The 14726-nt window shown below is 36.7% G+C and overlaps 1 protein-coding gene across 2 annotated transcripts in view; it reads right to left on the bottom strand.

The window, feature by feature from the left end:
* ctnnal1 (catenin (cadherin-associated protein), alpha-like 1) overlaps positions 1 to 14046 on the bottom strand; it is a 105206-nt gene extending 91160 nt beyond the window's left edge. For both annotated transcript variants that reach the window (XM_038288732.1, XM_038288731.1), the window contains exon 1: positions 13642 to 14046. In XM_038288732.1, coding sequence (XP_038144660.1) covers positions 13642 to 13737 — 96 coding nt within the window. In that variant the 5' untranslated portion in view covers positions 13738 to 14046. The remainder of the gene's footprint in view (positions 1 to 13641) is intronic.
* Positions 14047 to 14726: the final 680 nt, after the last annotated feature.

Genomic DNA, 14726 nt, shown 5'->3' on the forward strand with positions numbered 1-14726 from the left:
GAACAGCAACTGATGCCATACCTAGAACAATAGGTAACAATTTTGAAGTTAATAGTATTTAGAAAAAGGTGCTTTTTTTCCGCAATTCAAACCTTGTTGCTATGGGGACATGTCGCACAATGAGAACAGAAAAAGAAAATTAGGAAGATTGTCCTTGAGACCCACTATTCACCAGAAGATATGCTGAATGCCATTGCAGGATACATTGCATTCCTATTTGCTGCATTCAGTTGAGCTAGTTTGTCTTAGGAAGAAGGGGTTTACACTCAGGCTTCATGATAAATGTTCTTTACCAGTAACTTCATTAATAAATTTTCCAGGATCGTCACTTAATTCCCCAGTCTCAAATCCTTTTACTATTCCTTTACATGTTCTCCTGAAAGACTGCAGGTCTGAAGCAAAGTCTGAAAGTTCTCCCTGTTAACAGATGTGCTTTTCTGATAACCAGCCCGTCCATTCAGCACTAGATGACCTTATCTCTCAAATGAGCCAGTGCAATGAGAGGGAGGAAGCTATTTGGCAAAGGAGGGGGGTGGAATGACAGGCTCATGGACACTGCTTGCATGCCCACCATTCTTCAGTTCACTCTGTATACCCAACAGTGAGGTGCCTCTCTTTCTCTTCCATGTCTTTCACCGAGAACAACAGCACTTTTACATGCCTCTGTCCCTTTAGTTTGCCGCATTATAAAAAGACTTAAGCATTTTAAGGAATTAGGGCGCTCTTTTCATCTTCATGAAATGCAGTTGTTCTCAGGCTTGGTTTGGTTATAAAATGAATTAAAATAAGTGTTACTTGTTCCAATGTCATACAATTCTATAATTTAGAAAGAACAAAAGTGAAAAAAGTCTGTAGGGATCATATAGGGTGTATTTGACCAAAGAGATTTCAGTTTGTAATCAGGACTGGCGATAAAGCCATAATTATTTAGATGTCATTTAGCATAAATCAAGAACGGGATATCACAAAGGCAGAACTTACAACCCAAAAGAGGTCAAGAACAGATACGGGTTCTGCCATCTGTTAAAGAAAAATGATTATTTTTAGACTTTATTACAGTTAATCTTATGGCATGTGTAAACACTCTCACTTGAACATATGTCTGAATTTTGAACAAGGCTGTGTTAATGATTTAAAACTACTAATGGGTAAGTATTCAAAGCACAGGAGGCCTTAAAATGAGTATCTCCTGGGGGGTGAATAACAGTTGAGCCTCAGGGGAGAGGTCTCCTTGGTTTACAGAAGATCAAAGGTCTTCCAGAATAAACATCTGAGATGCTGTGATACTGAATAAAATGTAGAATGTTAAAACACTAACATTTAGTTTTTAAGACATTTTTCTAAGTATTAATATCATGTTTTAATTGAAAGTTGTACTATCTGTGTGAATATCAGAATCAAATTGAAATTGTTTGAATGAAAATGTTTTGTTTACTATTAGAAAATTGCTCAGGATATATGTTTAATGGGGTAATTGAATATGTTAGATTGAATATTATGTTTTATATGTGAGAAAAGGGAATTGTATCTCATGTTCTGTTGATTCTATGTGGTTTAAGGCAGGATTCAATCTTTTGGGGTGGAATGGTGCAAAAGAGCAAGATTGAGCTGTGAAGATAACCTTTCCCTGAACCAAAATACTGAATTTAAGTTTGTTCTTGAGATTTATGGCAGGAAAGGGGCCCTCAACATTCCACATCGATTCTGTTAAACTTTATCTCATGACAGCCAGATGACCTTAGAATCCAGTGGGGGGCCCGGCCGTAAATTAGTTTTTCTGAGTGTCCAAAGTAGCTTCCAATTGGTCAAGCTGGACGACCTTATACTAAAGGGAAGGACTTATCTACATTATAAAATTTTGTGCACAGGGGCAAAAATTCAGATAGCTGCCACTTTTTTGCTTTTGCACCAGCTCTCTCCAAAGACGCGTCTTTGCCTCTCTTTTTTTTTCTATTTTTCTTTACCTCAGGTAACTGAATGTATGTCTCTGTTGTTCTGCAGTTTCTGGTGTAGGTTTGTGCATTGTCTTATTTCTAAGTTTATGCATTGTCTTATATTGGATTAAACTCTGTAATTCTGTGATGTCAACACGCCTTGCTGATTTTCATATTACCAAACGCAGCTCGCCGGGTGGACCTGGAGAGGGAAGAAAATGAAAAGCCAACCTTTTTCCAAAGTTAACTATGTTAGAATATTTTCTTCCTTTACAATTGGGGGCTCGTGCCGGTTCTGGAATCTCGGCGCGCGGCTGTTTGGTCCTGATTGATCCGTTTCGGCCCGACGCTTCGGTGTGGTAAGACAGTATTTGATTATTTTTCAGTTGTCTGAAGCGCCGTGTGGTCGGACCGGGGCTGATTTGCTGTGTGCGGCCTCACAGAATTCAGAAGCTGCAGAGGTAGATAGGATCCCTCCTAAATGAGTCGGTTGTTTAAGGATTTGAATAAATACACATTACAGGGAACTGTGGCTAGTTCAAACAGAGCCTTTACGTTAACTCTGACTTAAGCTGGGTTTTTTAAAAGAAGGTTTTGTTGATTGATTAATTAATTAATTGATTAATTAATAAAGATTAATTTATTCTATAACCCTGAGGAACAATGCCTGTGCCTCTAAAAAAGAATTTCGGGTGTCTGTGTATTAATTAGCAGGGGCTTGTATCAGCCCGGAGATTTCGACTCATCTCCAGTGGACTTATAATTATTTGGGTTAATTGGATCGAGTTGTATCACTCATGGAAAAGGACTAATAGCAGGTTAATTGGACCGAGTTGTATCACTCGTGGAAAATAAAGGACTAATAGCAGGTTGGATCACCTTTCTTTGGCACCCTTAATCGGGCTGCTTATAGTATAAAGGACTAAAATAGATTATTTGATTTAATACGGGTTCAATCGCTCTCCCCAGCTGAAAAAAAAAAAAAAAAAAACCTTTTGTCACTGGGCGGATTGATTGATCGAATAAACTAAATTGAGGCTTATTTTCGCCTCGAGCTTGACCCAGCTCTGAAGTGTAGGACTGAGAAGTTGAAATGAGAATAAAAGGGATTTGTAAAATTGAAATTGGACAATTAAAAGATGCGTCATACATTCTTTTAGCCGGCACCTGACGTTTTCTTTTCTTTTTTTCTGTCTTTTCTTGACTGAACTACAACGTTGTCTGTGTTTCTGTGTTTTGTATGTTTCTTTGTGTTTGTGGCTGTGTGTCTGTCTTCCCCCGTTATACTGTAGCCTATGTCCCACCACGCGCTGCTGTCTATTCGTCTGTCTGTGTCTGAATTGTGCTGAGATTGTGCGGAAGTGATTTGTGTTTCAAGATTGTGTTCTGAAATATTGTTAAATATTTTTGCTGGATGTTGTATTACTAACTTTCTGTTAAAATGTGCTTCTGTGGGACAGCGGTGTCTCCGTTTTGGATGCAAGTTTTGTTTCACAGCAGGGGGACTGATTGACCCCCCTTATTTGCATTTTGGGAGTGCTTCAGTTCTGTGCTATTTCCAGCTCACGCTTTCAGGATTCTTGGATTTTGATGTGAATTGCTTTAGGACTGTGTTTTGTGTTGAAATGAAAAGTACAAAATAACAGATTTACAGATGTTTTTACTTTCTCAGCGGGTAAAATGTTTTTGCATCAGTTCCGGGTTGAGCACGGGAAGATCCAATTGTTTTTTAATACTGTAACTTTGAAAACCCCTTAAATTTTAGGTTTCCTGACGGATGGAAACCCTCATGATTGTAAGTGAACAAAAATGAGAACATAGGGTTTTTGCGTAACGTGTTTTCTACACTTTTTAAAAGTGGGACATGTTGAAACATAAGAATGATTTGTTTTTGTAGGACGATCTTCGTGGTGCAGCCCATTTCGCATTTACTGACCACATGAACGGTTTTTGGGGTTTTTCTACAGGGGGTCTGGGTAGCATTTAATAACGTGGGCTATCATGAATTCGGTTGGTGTAAAAATATGGAGTTTTTAAAAGGTTCACTCAAAATGAAAATATTGAACTTTTGGATTAAGTTTTTTATTATTTTTTTTTTAACCATGGTGTTAAATTTTTGTGTTAAGATTTTAAGGATGAATTTGGTTTGAAATCGGGGGTAACATCCGATTTTTCTTTACAATGTGTTGATGGTCGTTTGAGTGTGTGAGAGTAAAATGGTAGGAGTGTTTTGTGGGTTTTAGGGGTTATGAAAAATTTGACTCAGTTTAGTGTGTGCGGTGTTTTTTTTTATTTTAAAAATTTAGGTACACTGAGGTTTTGTTTCTTTAAAATTGTTTTTTTTACTGCTTAAAGGGGACAATTTTAAGGTAATGACGATTTCATTTTTGGGGGTTTTTGTCACTTTGGGTTGAAGCTAAATTTCATCTGCTTGTGGGGAAAATTAATATAAAAACGAGTTTCAGCTTGGCTTAAAGGATGATGTGTTGTTAGGAAATTGTTTTTCCCACTTTGACTAACAACACTAAAAAAATAACAAATTTTAAAATAAAAAAATTGGTTTTATTTCTTGGGTGATGATTGGAATGTTGAAATTTTAGCATAAGGGGGGGTAAGTTTTTCCTTTTTTTGTTTTTCCCCCTTAAATTGTTTTTTTTTTGGAAATTAGAAAACAAGGGGGATGTTATAAGATAAGACATTACAAGGGGGGAAAACTTTAAAATTTTTAATAATCTCAGTCTGTTTGAACTAGAGGGAAAAGATTTGGGAAAGGGTGGAAATTTATGATTTTTTGGGTTTTTTCAGAAAAATTATTATATAAAAGTGAATAGTTTCCCAAATTGTTTTCAAAATGGAATTTTATTTATAAAACGGGGGAAAAGCGAAGTAGCCCCAAATTCCTGGAAAATTTTTGGATTGGTTAATTATTTAATCAATAATTTTGATTTTTTCGATTCAAAATAGTGTTTTATGGATTTCTTTATGTAGATTTGGCCTTCCCTGCTTTATAAAATAGGTGTTGTGTTTATAGAAGCTTTTATAAATTAGTTTGATATTAAATTAAAAACGGTTTTCAAAAACTTTCTATGCCATGTTTTTTACATTTAAAATTGTTGATAGATTTCTGCATCACTGCTGACTTTGATTATATACAGTTGGGTGTAAATTTTTAAATTTTTGAGGAAAAAATTTTGGTTAAAAATGCATGAAATTCAGTAAAAATGTAAAGGATTTTGAATTTGAAATAGGACTTTGTCTTGAAGCGTGGGACATTGTAAGGATGTTTGGTTTTAGTAAAAAACAATATGCAATTAAAATTATTTGCCCAAAGGGAAAATTCCATCACAATTTTATAAGTTTAGTATTGGGGCATTTGAGTTTGTTCTAATTTTTTAAAGATTTTTGTGAGGTTGTGTTTTTAGAATTTGTAGTTGATATTTGGCACAAGCAGAGTGAATTTCGGGGGTATTGGTTATTGATTTTGAACGTAAGGTATTATTTTTTAAATTTGGCAAATCCGATGTGGACTATTTTAACAAATTTTATCTATTTTTTTTGGTTTCAGGTTTTGGGGGCAGTTGGGTTGTGCTAAACAACAAAAATCTAGCCCCACAGGGGGGAAAGGCATCACAGAAAATTTTATTTATGATAGTGAAAGTAACAAAATGTGGAAAAATAAGTTTTGTTTTAATTACTTTTATTTTTTTTTTCCTGGCAGTTTCCCTTCCCTTTTGACTTGATGGCAATCTTGGGGGGGGGGTCTTTTAAGTCAGAGATCATGGGGGAAAATGTATTTGAAAAGGGGTCTTCTTGATTTCCCCATAGGCCCCTGTTGTTGGAACAAAGACATGATGTGCTGAACTGGGCTTTCTCTGGATGTTGTTGAAAGCGAACGCGTTTGGGGATTACGAAATGTGAAAAAGCGAAACTGTTCTCCTGTGTACATGATGATGCTGCCGTGGTCAAAGTGTGTATAGGACCTGGCAAAAAGTGTCCTTTGACTGTTGCTTTTCATGCCTGCCTGAAACAAAAAAGGGCTAAAACGTTATTGGGGGAGTCTTCTATGGGGGATCAGAGTGGTCGGGACCCAAAATCATAGACAAACCGGACGGGGGTTTCAGTAGATGATGGTCTGTGGTTTTTTATGCCCGCTCTGTCGACCACGAAAAGGTGACCCAAAATTATCAAAGCGGGGGACTGATTAGTGTTTCTGCACTGCTGGAATGAGCTATTCTGGAACCCTTTTGATTCAGCGATATAGAATGGGGATGGGAAGTCGCCCGCGGTGGTTTTGTTGTGTTTTCCCTTTTGATCTGGTTTTTACCTCTGATCATGTGACCCGGGGCCAGAGCCCCCTCTGGGGTTCCCCTTTAGTCTGCAGGTTTGGGGAGAAAAAGGGTCCAACACAATTGGGGGGAAAATTCTTTTCTTTAAAATTTTTTTAGTGTGTGGGACCCCTTTTTTCTTTTATTTTAGATATAGATGAGGGCCTGTTTTCTTCACGTCCTGCAGCCCTGCAGTGTTTTTTTGGTGTTGAGGGGGAAACCCCCCTCCTGGGGGCAGAGGTTTTTTGATGCAGTTAGGGGTTTGGGGTGCACAACTTTAAAAACACTGATTTCCCATGATTCACCCGTTTGTTCACAAAAATGCGTGGTCTTTTTCCTTTCCCGCCGCAAAGAATGGGCGGGACTAACGATTGCAATTTACATTTTTTTTTAAAAATAGTGAATTGGATTGTGTGTTACGCTTTATCTACTAAGGAAGTGATTAAATTTTATTTACTAGTAAAAATAAATTTAATTTCAATGGAATTTGAATTTTAAAGGGGTTAAAATGGATTGATGGGTGTCTATTGAGTTACTGAGAAAAAGACACCAAATTTGTGTTGATTTCATAATTTAATCAAACATTAGAATTTTTTTGATTGAGGTGTGAGATTGTAAGCATTTGGGGGCACCCTGTTTGACTTGTCCAAATGTGTTTCTGAGGTAAGGTTGTGGTGATGGGGTTTCATCTCAATGAGTTTTATAGGATTTTTATTTTATTTATGAAGAAAATTTTTTCTGTTATAGAAAAAAAGGGGGCATGAATGGGGAAATTTATTGATAGGCAAATTTTTAGTTTGGTCTTGCTTTACTTTTCGGAAAAAAAGAGGTTATTGAAGTTAATAAAATACATTAAATGTTTTACGGTGTATTACCAGCATTAAAGATGAGCTAACTATTTGGATATGAAATAAGTAAAATGTATAAATTGAATATACTAAACAAAATATTGACTATCAAATAATTTACATAAAATAGTGTTCTTAAACTAAGGAAGGTGATCATTGGATTGTTGTATCTCTATTCATATGTTTTAAAATAAGTTGTTTAACTAAGACATCCAGGAAGGTCTAAACTAAAGATTTACATCATTTAATAAATTTAGCTGTATTGAATCTCTCTCCAAAACTGAAAAGGCATTGATAATTGATAAACAATATAAAAAGGGTAATACATTATTCAATTAAATATTTTATAAATAGGTTTTCAAATGAATAAATGGATCAAAGGTAAAAATGGTTGAAATTTTTGGGATTTAAAATATGATTGGAATAAAGTAGGTCATTTTTTATATTTAGTGACTCATGTAAAGCAGGCTGATCATTCTTTAAGGTTTTAAAAAATAGAAAATATGATGATTGAAATTAAATTGGTCTAAATTGGAGATTTACAAATTAACAGTTATGGAACTGCTTCTAAAATACAGTTAAGTTTTGGGTTTAACATGATAGGAAACTTTCATTTCTCATGTAGGCCCTATATAAAAAGAGGGTCAAAGGATGGTTAAAATACAGCTCCAAAGTAGCAGATTTATAATACAAAAGGAAGACAGTGAAGCTGTCATAAAGTGTAGGATCAATTATTAACCAATCAACAGGGTTCTCTCCATATGAGCTCCAGACAGGACGGATGTTTCCAGGACCTGATACCCGCATTCCAGGATGGAAAGGTAAGCTTGCACATTTATCTCATAAAGATTTCTTCAATGAGTTACAGGTCCTGGCAGCAGAATTTACAAAATACCAGACGTCACAGGAACGTCCAGGCTCGGGATCAGTTCGGGGAATCGACTGGGTGCGCCTGATGGTCATCAAAAGAAAGTGGTCTGAACCTCGCTTCGCCAGACCATACCGAGTCGTGGAAAGTACATCTCATGCTGTCCGTCTACAAGAGAGAAGGAGACACGTGGTTCCATTGGAGTCAGCTGAGGAGCCACGGCGCACGCTGCAGGGCATACAGGAGAATCTACAGTCTCAACCTGCGGTCGAGGAGTGTCTGAGGGCCATCACAGCGCGGAGGAGGATCTGCATTTCCGGGCAGAAGTCTGCCAAAACCACTTCATTTTCCTGAATTACAAGGCTTAAAAGGCCCAGACAGGCACAATAATCCTGTTCCGGTGTCCTTCCATTGAGAAAAGGAGATTGCACCCTCTCCTTAAACTCACTGTTAAATTGGCATAATACTCCAATTTTCAGTGAGCAACGGACACTCAGGTGAAAACCTGAGGTTTACAACCGAGGAGGAACACGTGAAGGATCCAGCTACAAGATCATCATTAACTTATCTTCTTTTTATTGCGTGTTTTTCGTTTTTTTGCGAACTCTTCAAGAACATTCGTTTCTTTTTGCGCGTATTTTTGGATCGTTTCCTGACGAAGAATTTATATTCATTTTTGAAAGACTATCGAAGGAGCATAGAGACGAACTCTAACTTCTTATTGTTGAATTGTGAAAAAAAAGAAAAAAAGGTCTTTTGTAATTTTTATGTGTTTATGATGTATTTTTTTATGTTGTTATTGTTTTGTATTGACAAATTGTAATTTTTGTGGCGAGTATTGTCTTTTGAGTCTGCTGAGCATTTTTTGGTAATTTCGAGATATCTTGCTTTGGTTTTCTAATTTTATACTTGGGCTAATATTTCTATTGTGTGTTTTCTTCTATTGACATAACTGAGTTTTATGATTTTTCATGTTTGATAAGTGAAATGTATTTTTAGTTTAGTTTTTACTGGTTAACATTTTGTGGTTCATCAGGTGAGTATTAAATTGTTGGACAGCGCAAGATACATTTGATAAGCTTAGATTATGGAGTTCAGCTTCAGACACATGGCCTGGCAGGGGACCTAGGAGGTGCTGTTTAAAAAGGGGACTGTTATAAAATTGGGCTAATGTTTTAGTTTTTTAGTATACTAAATAGTTTTTTGGTTCCTCTATTAGAAGGCTTAATCATTTTATTTGTGAGGTCTGTATGTCTCAGACCTCAAAACGGGGACTGTTAAAGAAAAATGATTATTTTTAGACTTTATTACAGTTAATCTTATGGCATGTGTAAACACTCTCACTTGAACATATGTCTGAATTTTGAACAAGGCTGTGTTAATGATTTAAAACTACTAATGGGTAAGTATTCAAAGCACAGGAGGCCTTAAAATGAGTATCTCCTGGGGGGTGAATAACAGTTGAGCCTCAGGGGAGAGGTCTCCTTGGTTTACAGAAGATCAAAGGTCTTCCAGAATAAACATCTGAGATGCTGTGATACTGAATAAAATGTAGAATGTTAAAACACTAACATTTAGTTTTTAAGACATTTTTCTAAGTATTAATATCATGTTTTAATTGAAAGTTGTACTATCTGTGTGAATATCAGAATCAAATTGAAATTGTTTGAATGAAAATGTTTTGTTTACTATTAGAAAATTGCTCAGGATATATGTTTAATGGGGTAATTGAATATGTTAGATTGAATATTATGTTTTATATGTGAGAAACGGGAATTGTATCTCATGTTCTGTTGATTCTATGTGGTTTAAGGCAGGATTCAATCTTTTGGGGTGGAATGGTGCAAAAGAGCAAGATTGAGCTGTGAAGATAACCTTTCCCTGAACCAAAATACTGAATTTAAGTTTGTTCTTGAGATTTATGGCAGGAAAGGGGCCCTCAACATTCCACATCGATTCTGTTAAACTTTATCTCATGACAGCCAGATGACCTTAGAATCTAGTGGGGGGCCCGGCCGTAAATTAGTTTTTCTGAGTGTCCAAAGTAGCTTCCAATTGGTCAAGCTGGACGACCTTATACTAAAGGGAAGGACTTATCTACATTATAAAATTTTGTGCACAGGGGCAAAAATTCAGATAGCTGCCACTTTTTTGCTTTTGCACCAGCTCTCTCCAAAGACGCGTCTTTGCCTCTCTTTTTTTTCTATTTTTCTTTACCTCAGGTAACTGAATGTATGTCTCTGTTGTTCTGCAGTTTCTGGTGTAGGTTTGTGCATTGTCTTATTTCTAAGTTTATGCATTGTCTTATATTGGATTAAACTCTGTAATTCTGTGATGTCAACACGCCTTGCTGATTTTCATATTACCAAACGCAGCTCGCCGGGTGGACCTGGAGAGGGAAGAAAATGAAAAGCCAACCTTTTTCCAAAGTTAACTATGTTAGAATATTTTCTTCCTTTACACATCTTACATAATCAATTCAGTTTAGTTCACCAAAGTTTTTTTTTACATTCATACCAATCGAATACCATCTTTAAACGTTTATGTAAATACTACTTCATAAAATGTTAAACCACCATCCAATTGCAAAGCTAGTCATACAACTGATCACTGTTCATTAAACAAGGAACTACAGCAAGGCATTTAGTGCATTAGCGTTATGATGTGTTCAAAACCCAAATGTGATTCAAGTTGTTTTTGACGCCGTTTTTGGTTGCTGCCGCTTGCTTGACATTTCAACAGAAATTTGCATGGTGGATAAAAAATGCTCCAGTCCTTTCACTTCACTGCCTCAGCACATAGAATGATCTTCTACCCGATCGTTTCAACTAAGCATGGCTTCATTCATTATGAAAAGTTGAAAAGCAGCTTAGACATCGAAGTTCCTGGATCCACCAGCGCCTCCAGAGTGGGAGTGTAGGAAAAAAATCGATTTGGATTTTTGGGTGCAGATATAATTTTGATTTTTCAGCTTAAATATTGCTTCTTTTTTTTTTACTTTTTTCCCTAAAGCAATGGGGGGAAAATGCTACTTTTGAACTGCCGATCCGTTAGATGGAGCCATGAAGCCCTTTTGCTGTTCAGGTGCAGTCACAATATGATGCAATATATTGTGATATTGCAATATTGCTAATATATCGTGTCTTAACCCAAGTATCGTGATGCGTATCGTATTGCAACACCCTTGCCAACACTCACCCCTAATCCAGAGATGCTCCAAATTCAGGTAGAGACCAGGAGGTACAACTGGATCACTGTCGCTTCCTGTGATATTTCCACCCAAAGCTGTTATGCGTCTTTGAGGGAGGATCGCCTGAACAACAGTTATAAGTGTACGACCTTACTGGAGCTCAGACAGGAGCAGCCAGAGAGTAAAATGAGAGGCAATGCACAAAGAGAACCCAAGAGGCGGCCGGCAGTACCCTGGAGCTAAGGGAAGACAGCATGACAGCACACCGAACCATCGCACAGAAAGACCAACTGAGGCTATGGTGGGACCAGTTCTAAGTGGGTGTCTCTACACTCTCACTTTACTGTAATCATCCACAGTCATTTGCATCACTGTGCTCCGAAACAGGCCTCTACACAGTGATAACACGTAAATTAATTGCTCCAGTTGCAATGTAAAACCAAAGTGTCTGATACAAAATCAAATACTAGAAATGCAAATATTTTACAGATGTTTAGTTGATTAATTTAATAACTAACAGCTTCTTTGTAAAGGTTGAGTTATAGTTGGGCTATGGGGTGTCACATGGCACTGCGCTAGCCAGCACACAAGCCTGAACAAGTGTTATAGATGTTCATACTGATACTGATAGCAGTGGAAATTTAAAAACAGAAAGAAGAAAAGGTAACCATAAGCATGCTTACATGATCAAAAACATTGCTTCTCTTCAACCTGGTTTCATACTAAAAGGACAAATAAAAAAAGCTACCAAAACATTAAACATTAATATGTATAATCTAATTATCGTATTAGCTATATAAATTGCATGTATATTTCTCCCCTATTTTCTTGATGAAGTGATTCTTTTGTGTGTGAAATATTTGCACCCCATTGATTCCCTAAATGAAGTGAGGCAAGTTACTTTTCCAAAATTTTACTGGATGAATCAATTGTCTCAGAAATTATTTGGATAAATGCTAATATTGTCATTCATTTTAAATCCAAAGTGTTCCCACCCTGCAGCTCTCGCGTTTGGCTTTGGGACCAAATCTTTTCCTGCTTTTCTAAATCTTAACTGGTTTGCTACTCCTCAGTCACATGGCTCATGCTACACTCACTGCTGAAGAAAACAAAAGGGGAGCGGTGGGTGTGACCTTTATCATTCTGACTCTTTAATAGAAAGGGAGGAGACATAAGGAAAACAAACAAGCATGCAACAGAAACTTCTGACCTCATCGGATTAATTGATTTATTAATTGTGACAGGCCTAGGTGCATGACTATGCTTTGCGAGACTTGCTTTAATATTGGTGTGCAAACCTATGCATTCTGTTCAAAGCATAAAAGTATATTAAATAACCTACCTTTGCAAACAAGACAACAGCATTAAAAGATTCTGGCATTCTTTAGACTGAGTATTGGGATAGAAGAACACCTTCAATTTGGCCCCTTTAAGACGACATGTGAGCATCATGAGCTACTTTTAACCTTTCAATTCAACCTATCTACTAATTCCAGTAGATATTCAGATTAATTAAAATTATTCTTAGCAATAAGGGCACGAAAACCACCAATCAACTCAACTGATATTGAGTATGGTCAGTTTGTGTATAAAACTTAAAAATGACAGTGGATTATTGTTATGAAGGATATTGTTATAATTTATTAGTTAAGTCATTTCAGAGCAAAGAAAATAATTTTTTGTATTATAATAGAAAAAAATCTTTAACCAGCCTAGGTCCTGTTTGATTTGCAGGAAAGAGAAGTGGGGAAATGCAGCTTCTCTTCTCTAGGAGGAAGCAGGGAGGAGAAAGAAATCATAGACTTCCTAGAGACACCATATACTGACAATATAAAGATAAGTATCTAAGGTGTGTTACATAAGCAGGAAATATTTAGTGGCACTGTAGATGCATTAATCATTAACTCAGGGACCTGGGTTCCAGACAAATACAAAAGACTTACTGGTGAGAGAGAGTGGAGGCTTTAAGTGGGTTTTTTAATTTCTTGTGTTTATTGTTAAACAAAACACGTGCTCTGAGAAGTGGGAATCACAGCCCTGCTCTGCACCAGGAACTTCTGGGAAAACTCCGCAGGACTTTGGCATGAACTCAAAAAAAAAAAAAAAACAATAATAACCCTTTTATGGAGGTTTTTGAATGCTTTGTTACTGATTTTGTAGTTCTTTTTTAACCAAGGCTCTGCTTTAAATGCAACATATATTATCCCTGAGTTTCTAATAAAGTTTAAAAAAAAATTGACCAAATTGATTACAAATGGTTTAGTTGTTGACAGATAAGAATAGCCTATATATTCTTATGTTTGGTAATTACAGTGTTATAACAAGTAGCCTAATACTTTGAAATCTGTGAGCTTTGTATAATATTTACACCAGAAAGGGAAAAAAACACGCAGTCTGAACAACAAACAGGTAAACACAAGAGTTGGCCTTTCAGCACAGCTCTGGGAAAAGTTACCAAGCTTCCCAAAACACTCACCTGCGACACCAAGGGAATAAGCGTCTGCTCCACGGAGCGAGTTTTGATCTCCAGGCCGGAATCAAAGTTACTGCTGCCGCACGGAGATGAAGCCATTCCCGCCGAGCTTTTCTTCTTTCTCTCCCCCTTCTCTCTCTCTCCCCCTCTGGCTCGCTAAAACTCAATCACGACGCACGGAAAGGACACTAAATGAGTTCCCTCTTTCTTTTTCTCTCTGCTGTTTAAAGCAGCTGCAAACTGCCTGCCGGAGAACTCGAGATATAAACACCGAGGTTATTTTTTGTTCACACTGTCGGTAATTGAGCGGTTCTCCTGACGCGCACGCTGTTTTTAATCCCCCTCCGGTGGTTGCGCCGCTGCGCCCGCTAATGTCCGTGTAGTTTAGTGCGTTACGGCAGGGAGCGGACTGCAGCACACCACTGTGGGCAGCCACATTCACACAGAGGCGCGCATTGATTTATACCCTCTAACTTCAGATTATTCACATTAATCATGCTTTTTTTCTCTTCAGACGTGCTTACATAACCAAGAAACAAACAGCATATCATTTATTTTAAGTTCAGTATTAAATATCTAAATATTTTCCAAGTGTTAAATTCATGAATACCAAAAAAATAATCACCTATCCTAAAACTTAAGGCAAGGCAAGGTAAGGTAAATTTATTTGTATAGCACAATTCAGTACAAAGACAATGCAAAGTGCTTTACATGATTAAAATATTGGAAAATGAAACAGAATCAAAGCAAGTAGGAAAAGCTACTTCCAATTACAGTTTTCTAATTAATTAGATTAGTTTTAGGCTAAAAGTGGAATTTGAATGTTAGACATAAGCGGTAGGCGTGGATAATTTAGATATACAGGTGCTGGTCATAAAATTAGAATATCATGAAAAAGTAGATTGATTTCAGTAATTCCATTTAAAAAGTGAAACTTGTATATTATATTCATACATTACATACAAACTCATATATTTCAGATGTTTATTTTGTTTAATTTTGATGATTACAAATGACAACAAATGAAAATCTCAAATTCATCATATCAGAAAATTAGAATATTACTGAAGACCAATAAAAACAAAGGA

This window comes from Cyprinodon tularosa, unplaced genomic scaffold (assembly GCF_016077235.1).
Source record: "Cyprinodon tularosa strain WSP-4 unplaced genomic scaffold, ASM1607723v1 ctg26, whole genome shotgun sequence".
NCBI classification, from domain to species: Eukaryota; Metazoa; Chordata; class Actinopteri; order Cyprinodontiformes; family Cyprinodontidae; genus Cyprinodon; species Cyprinodon tularosa.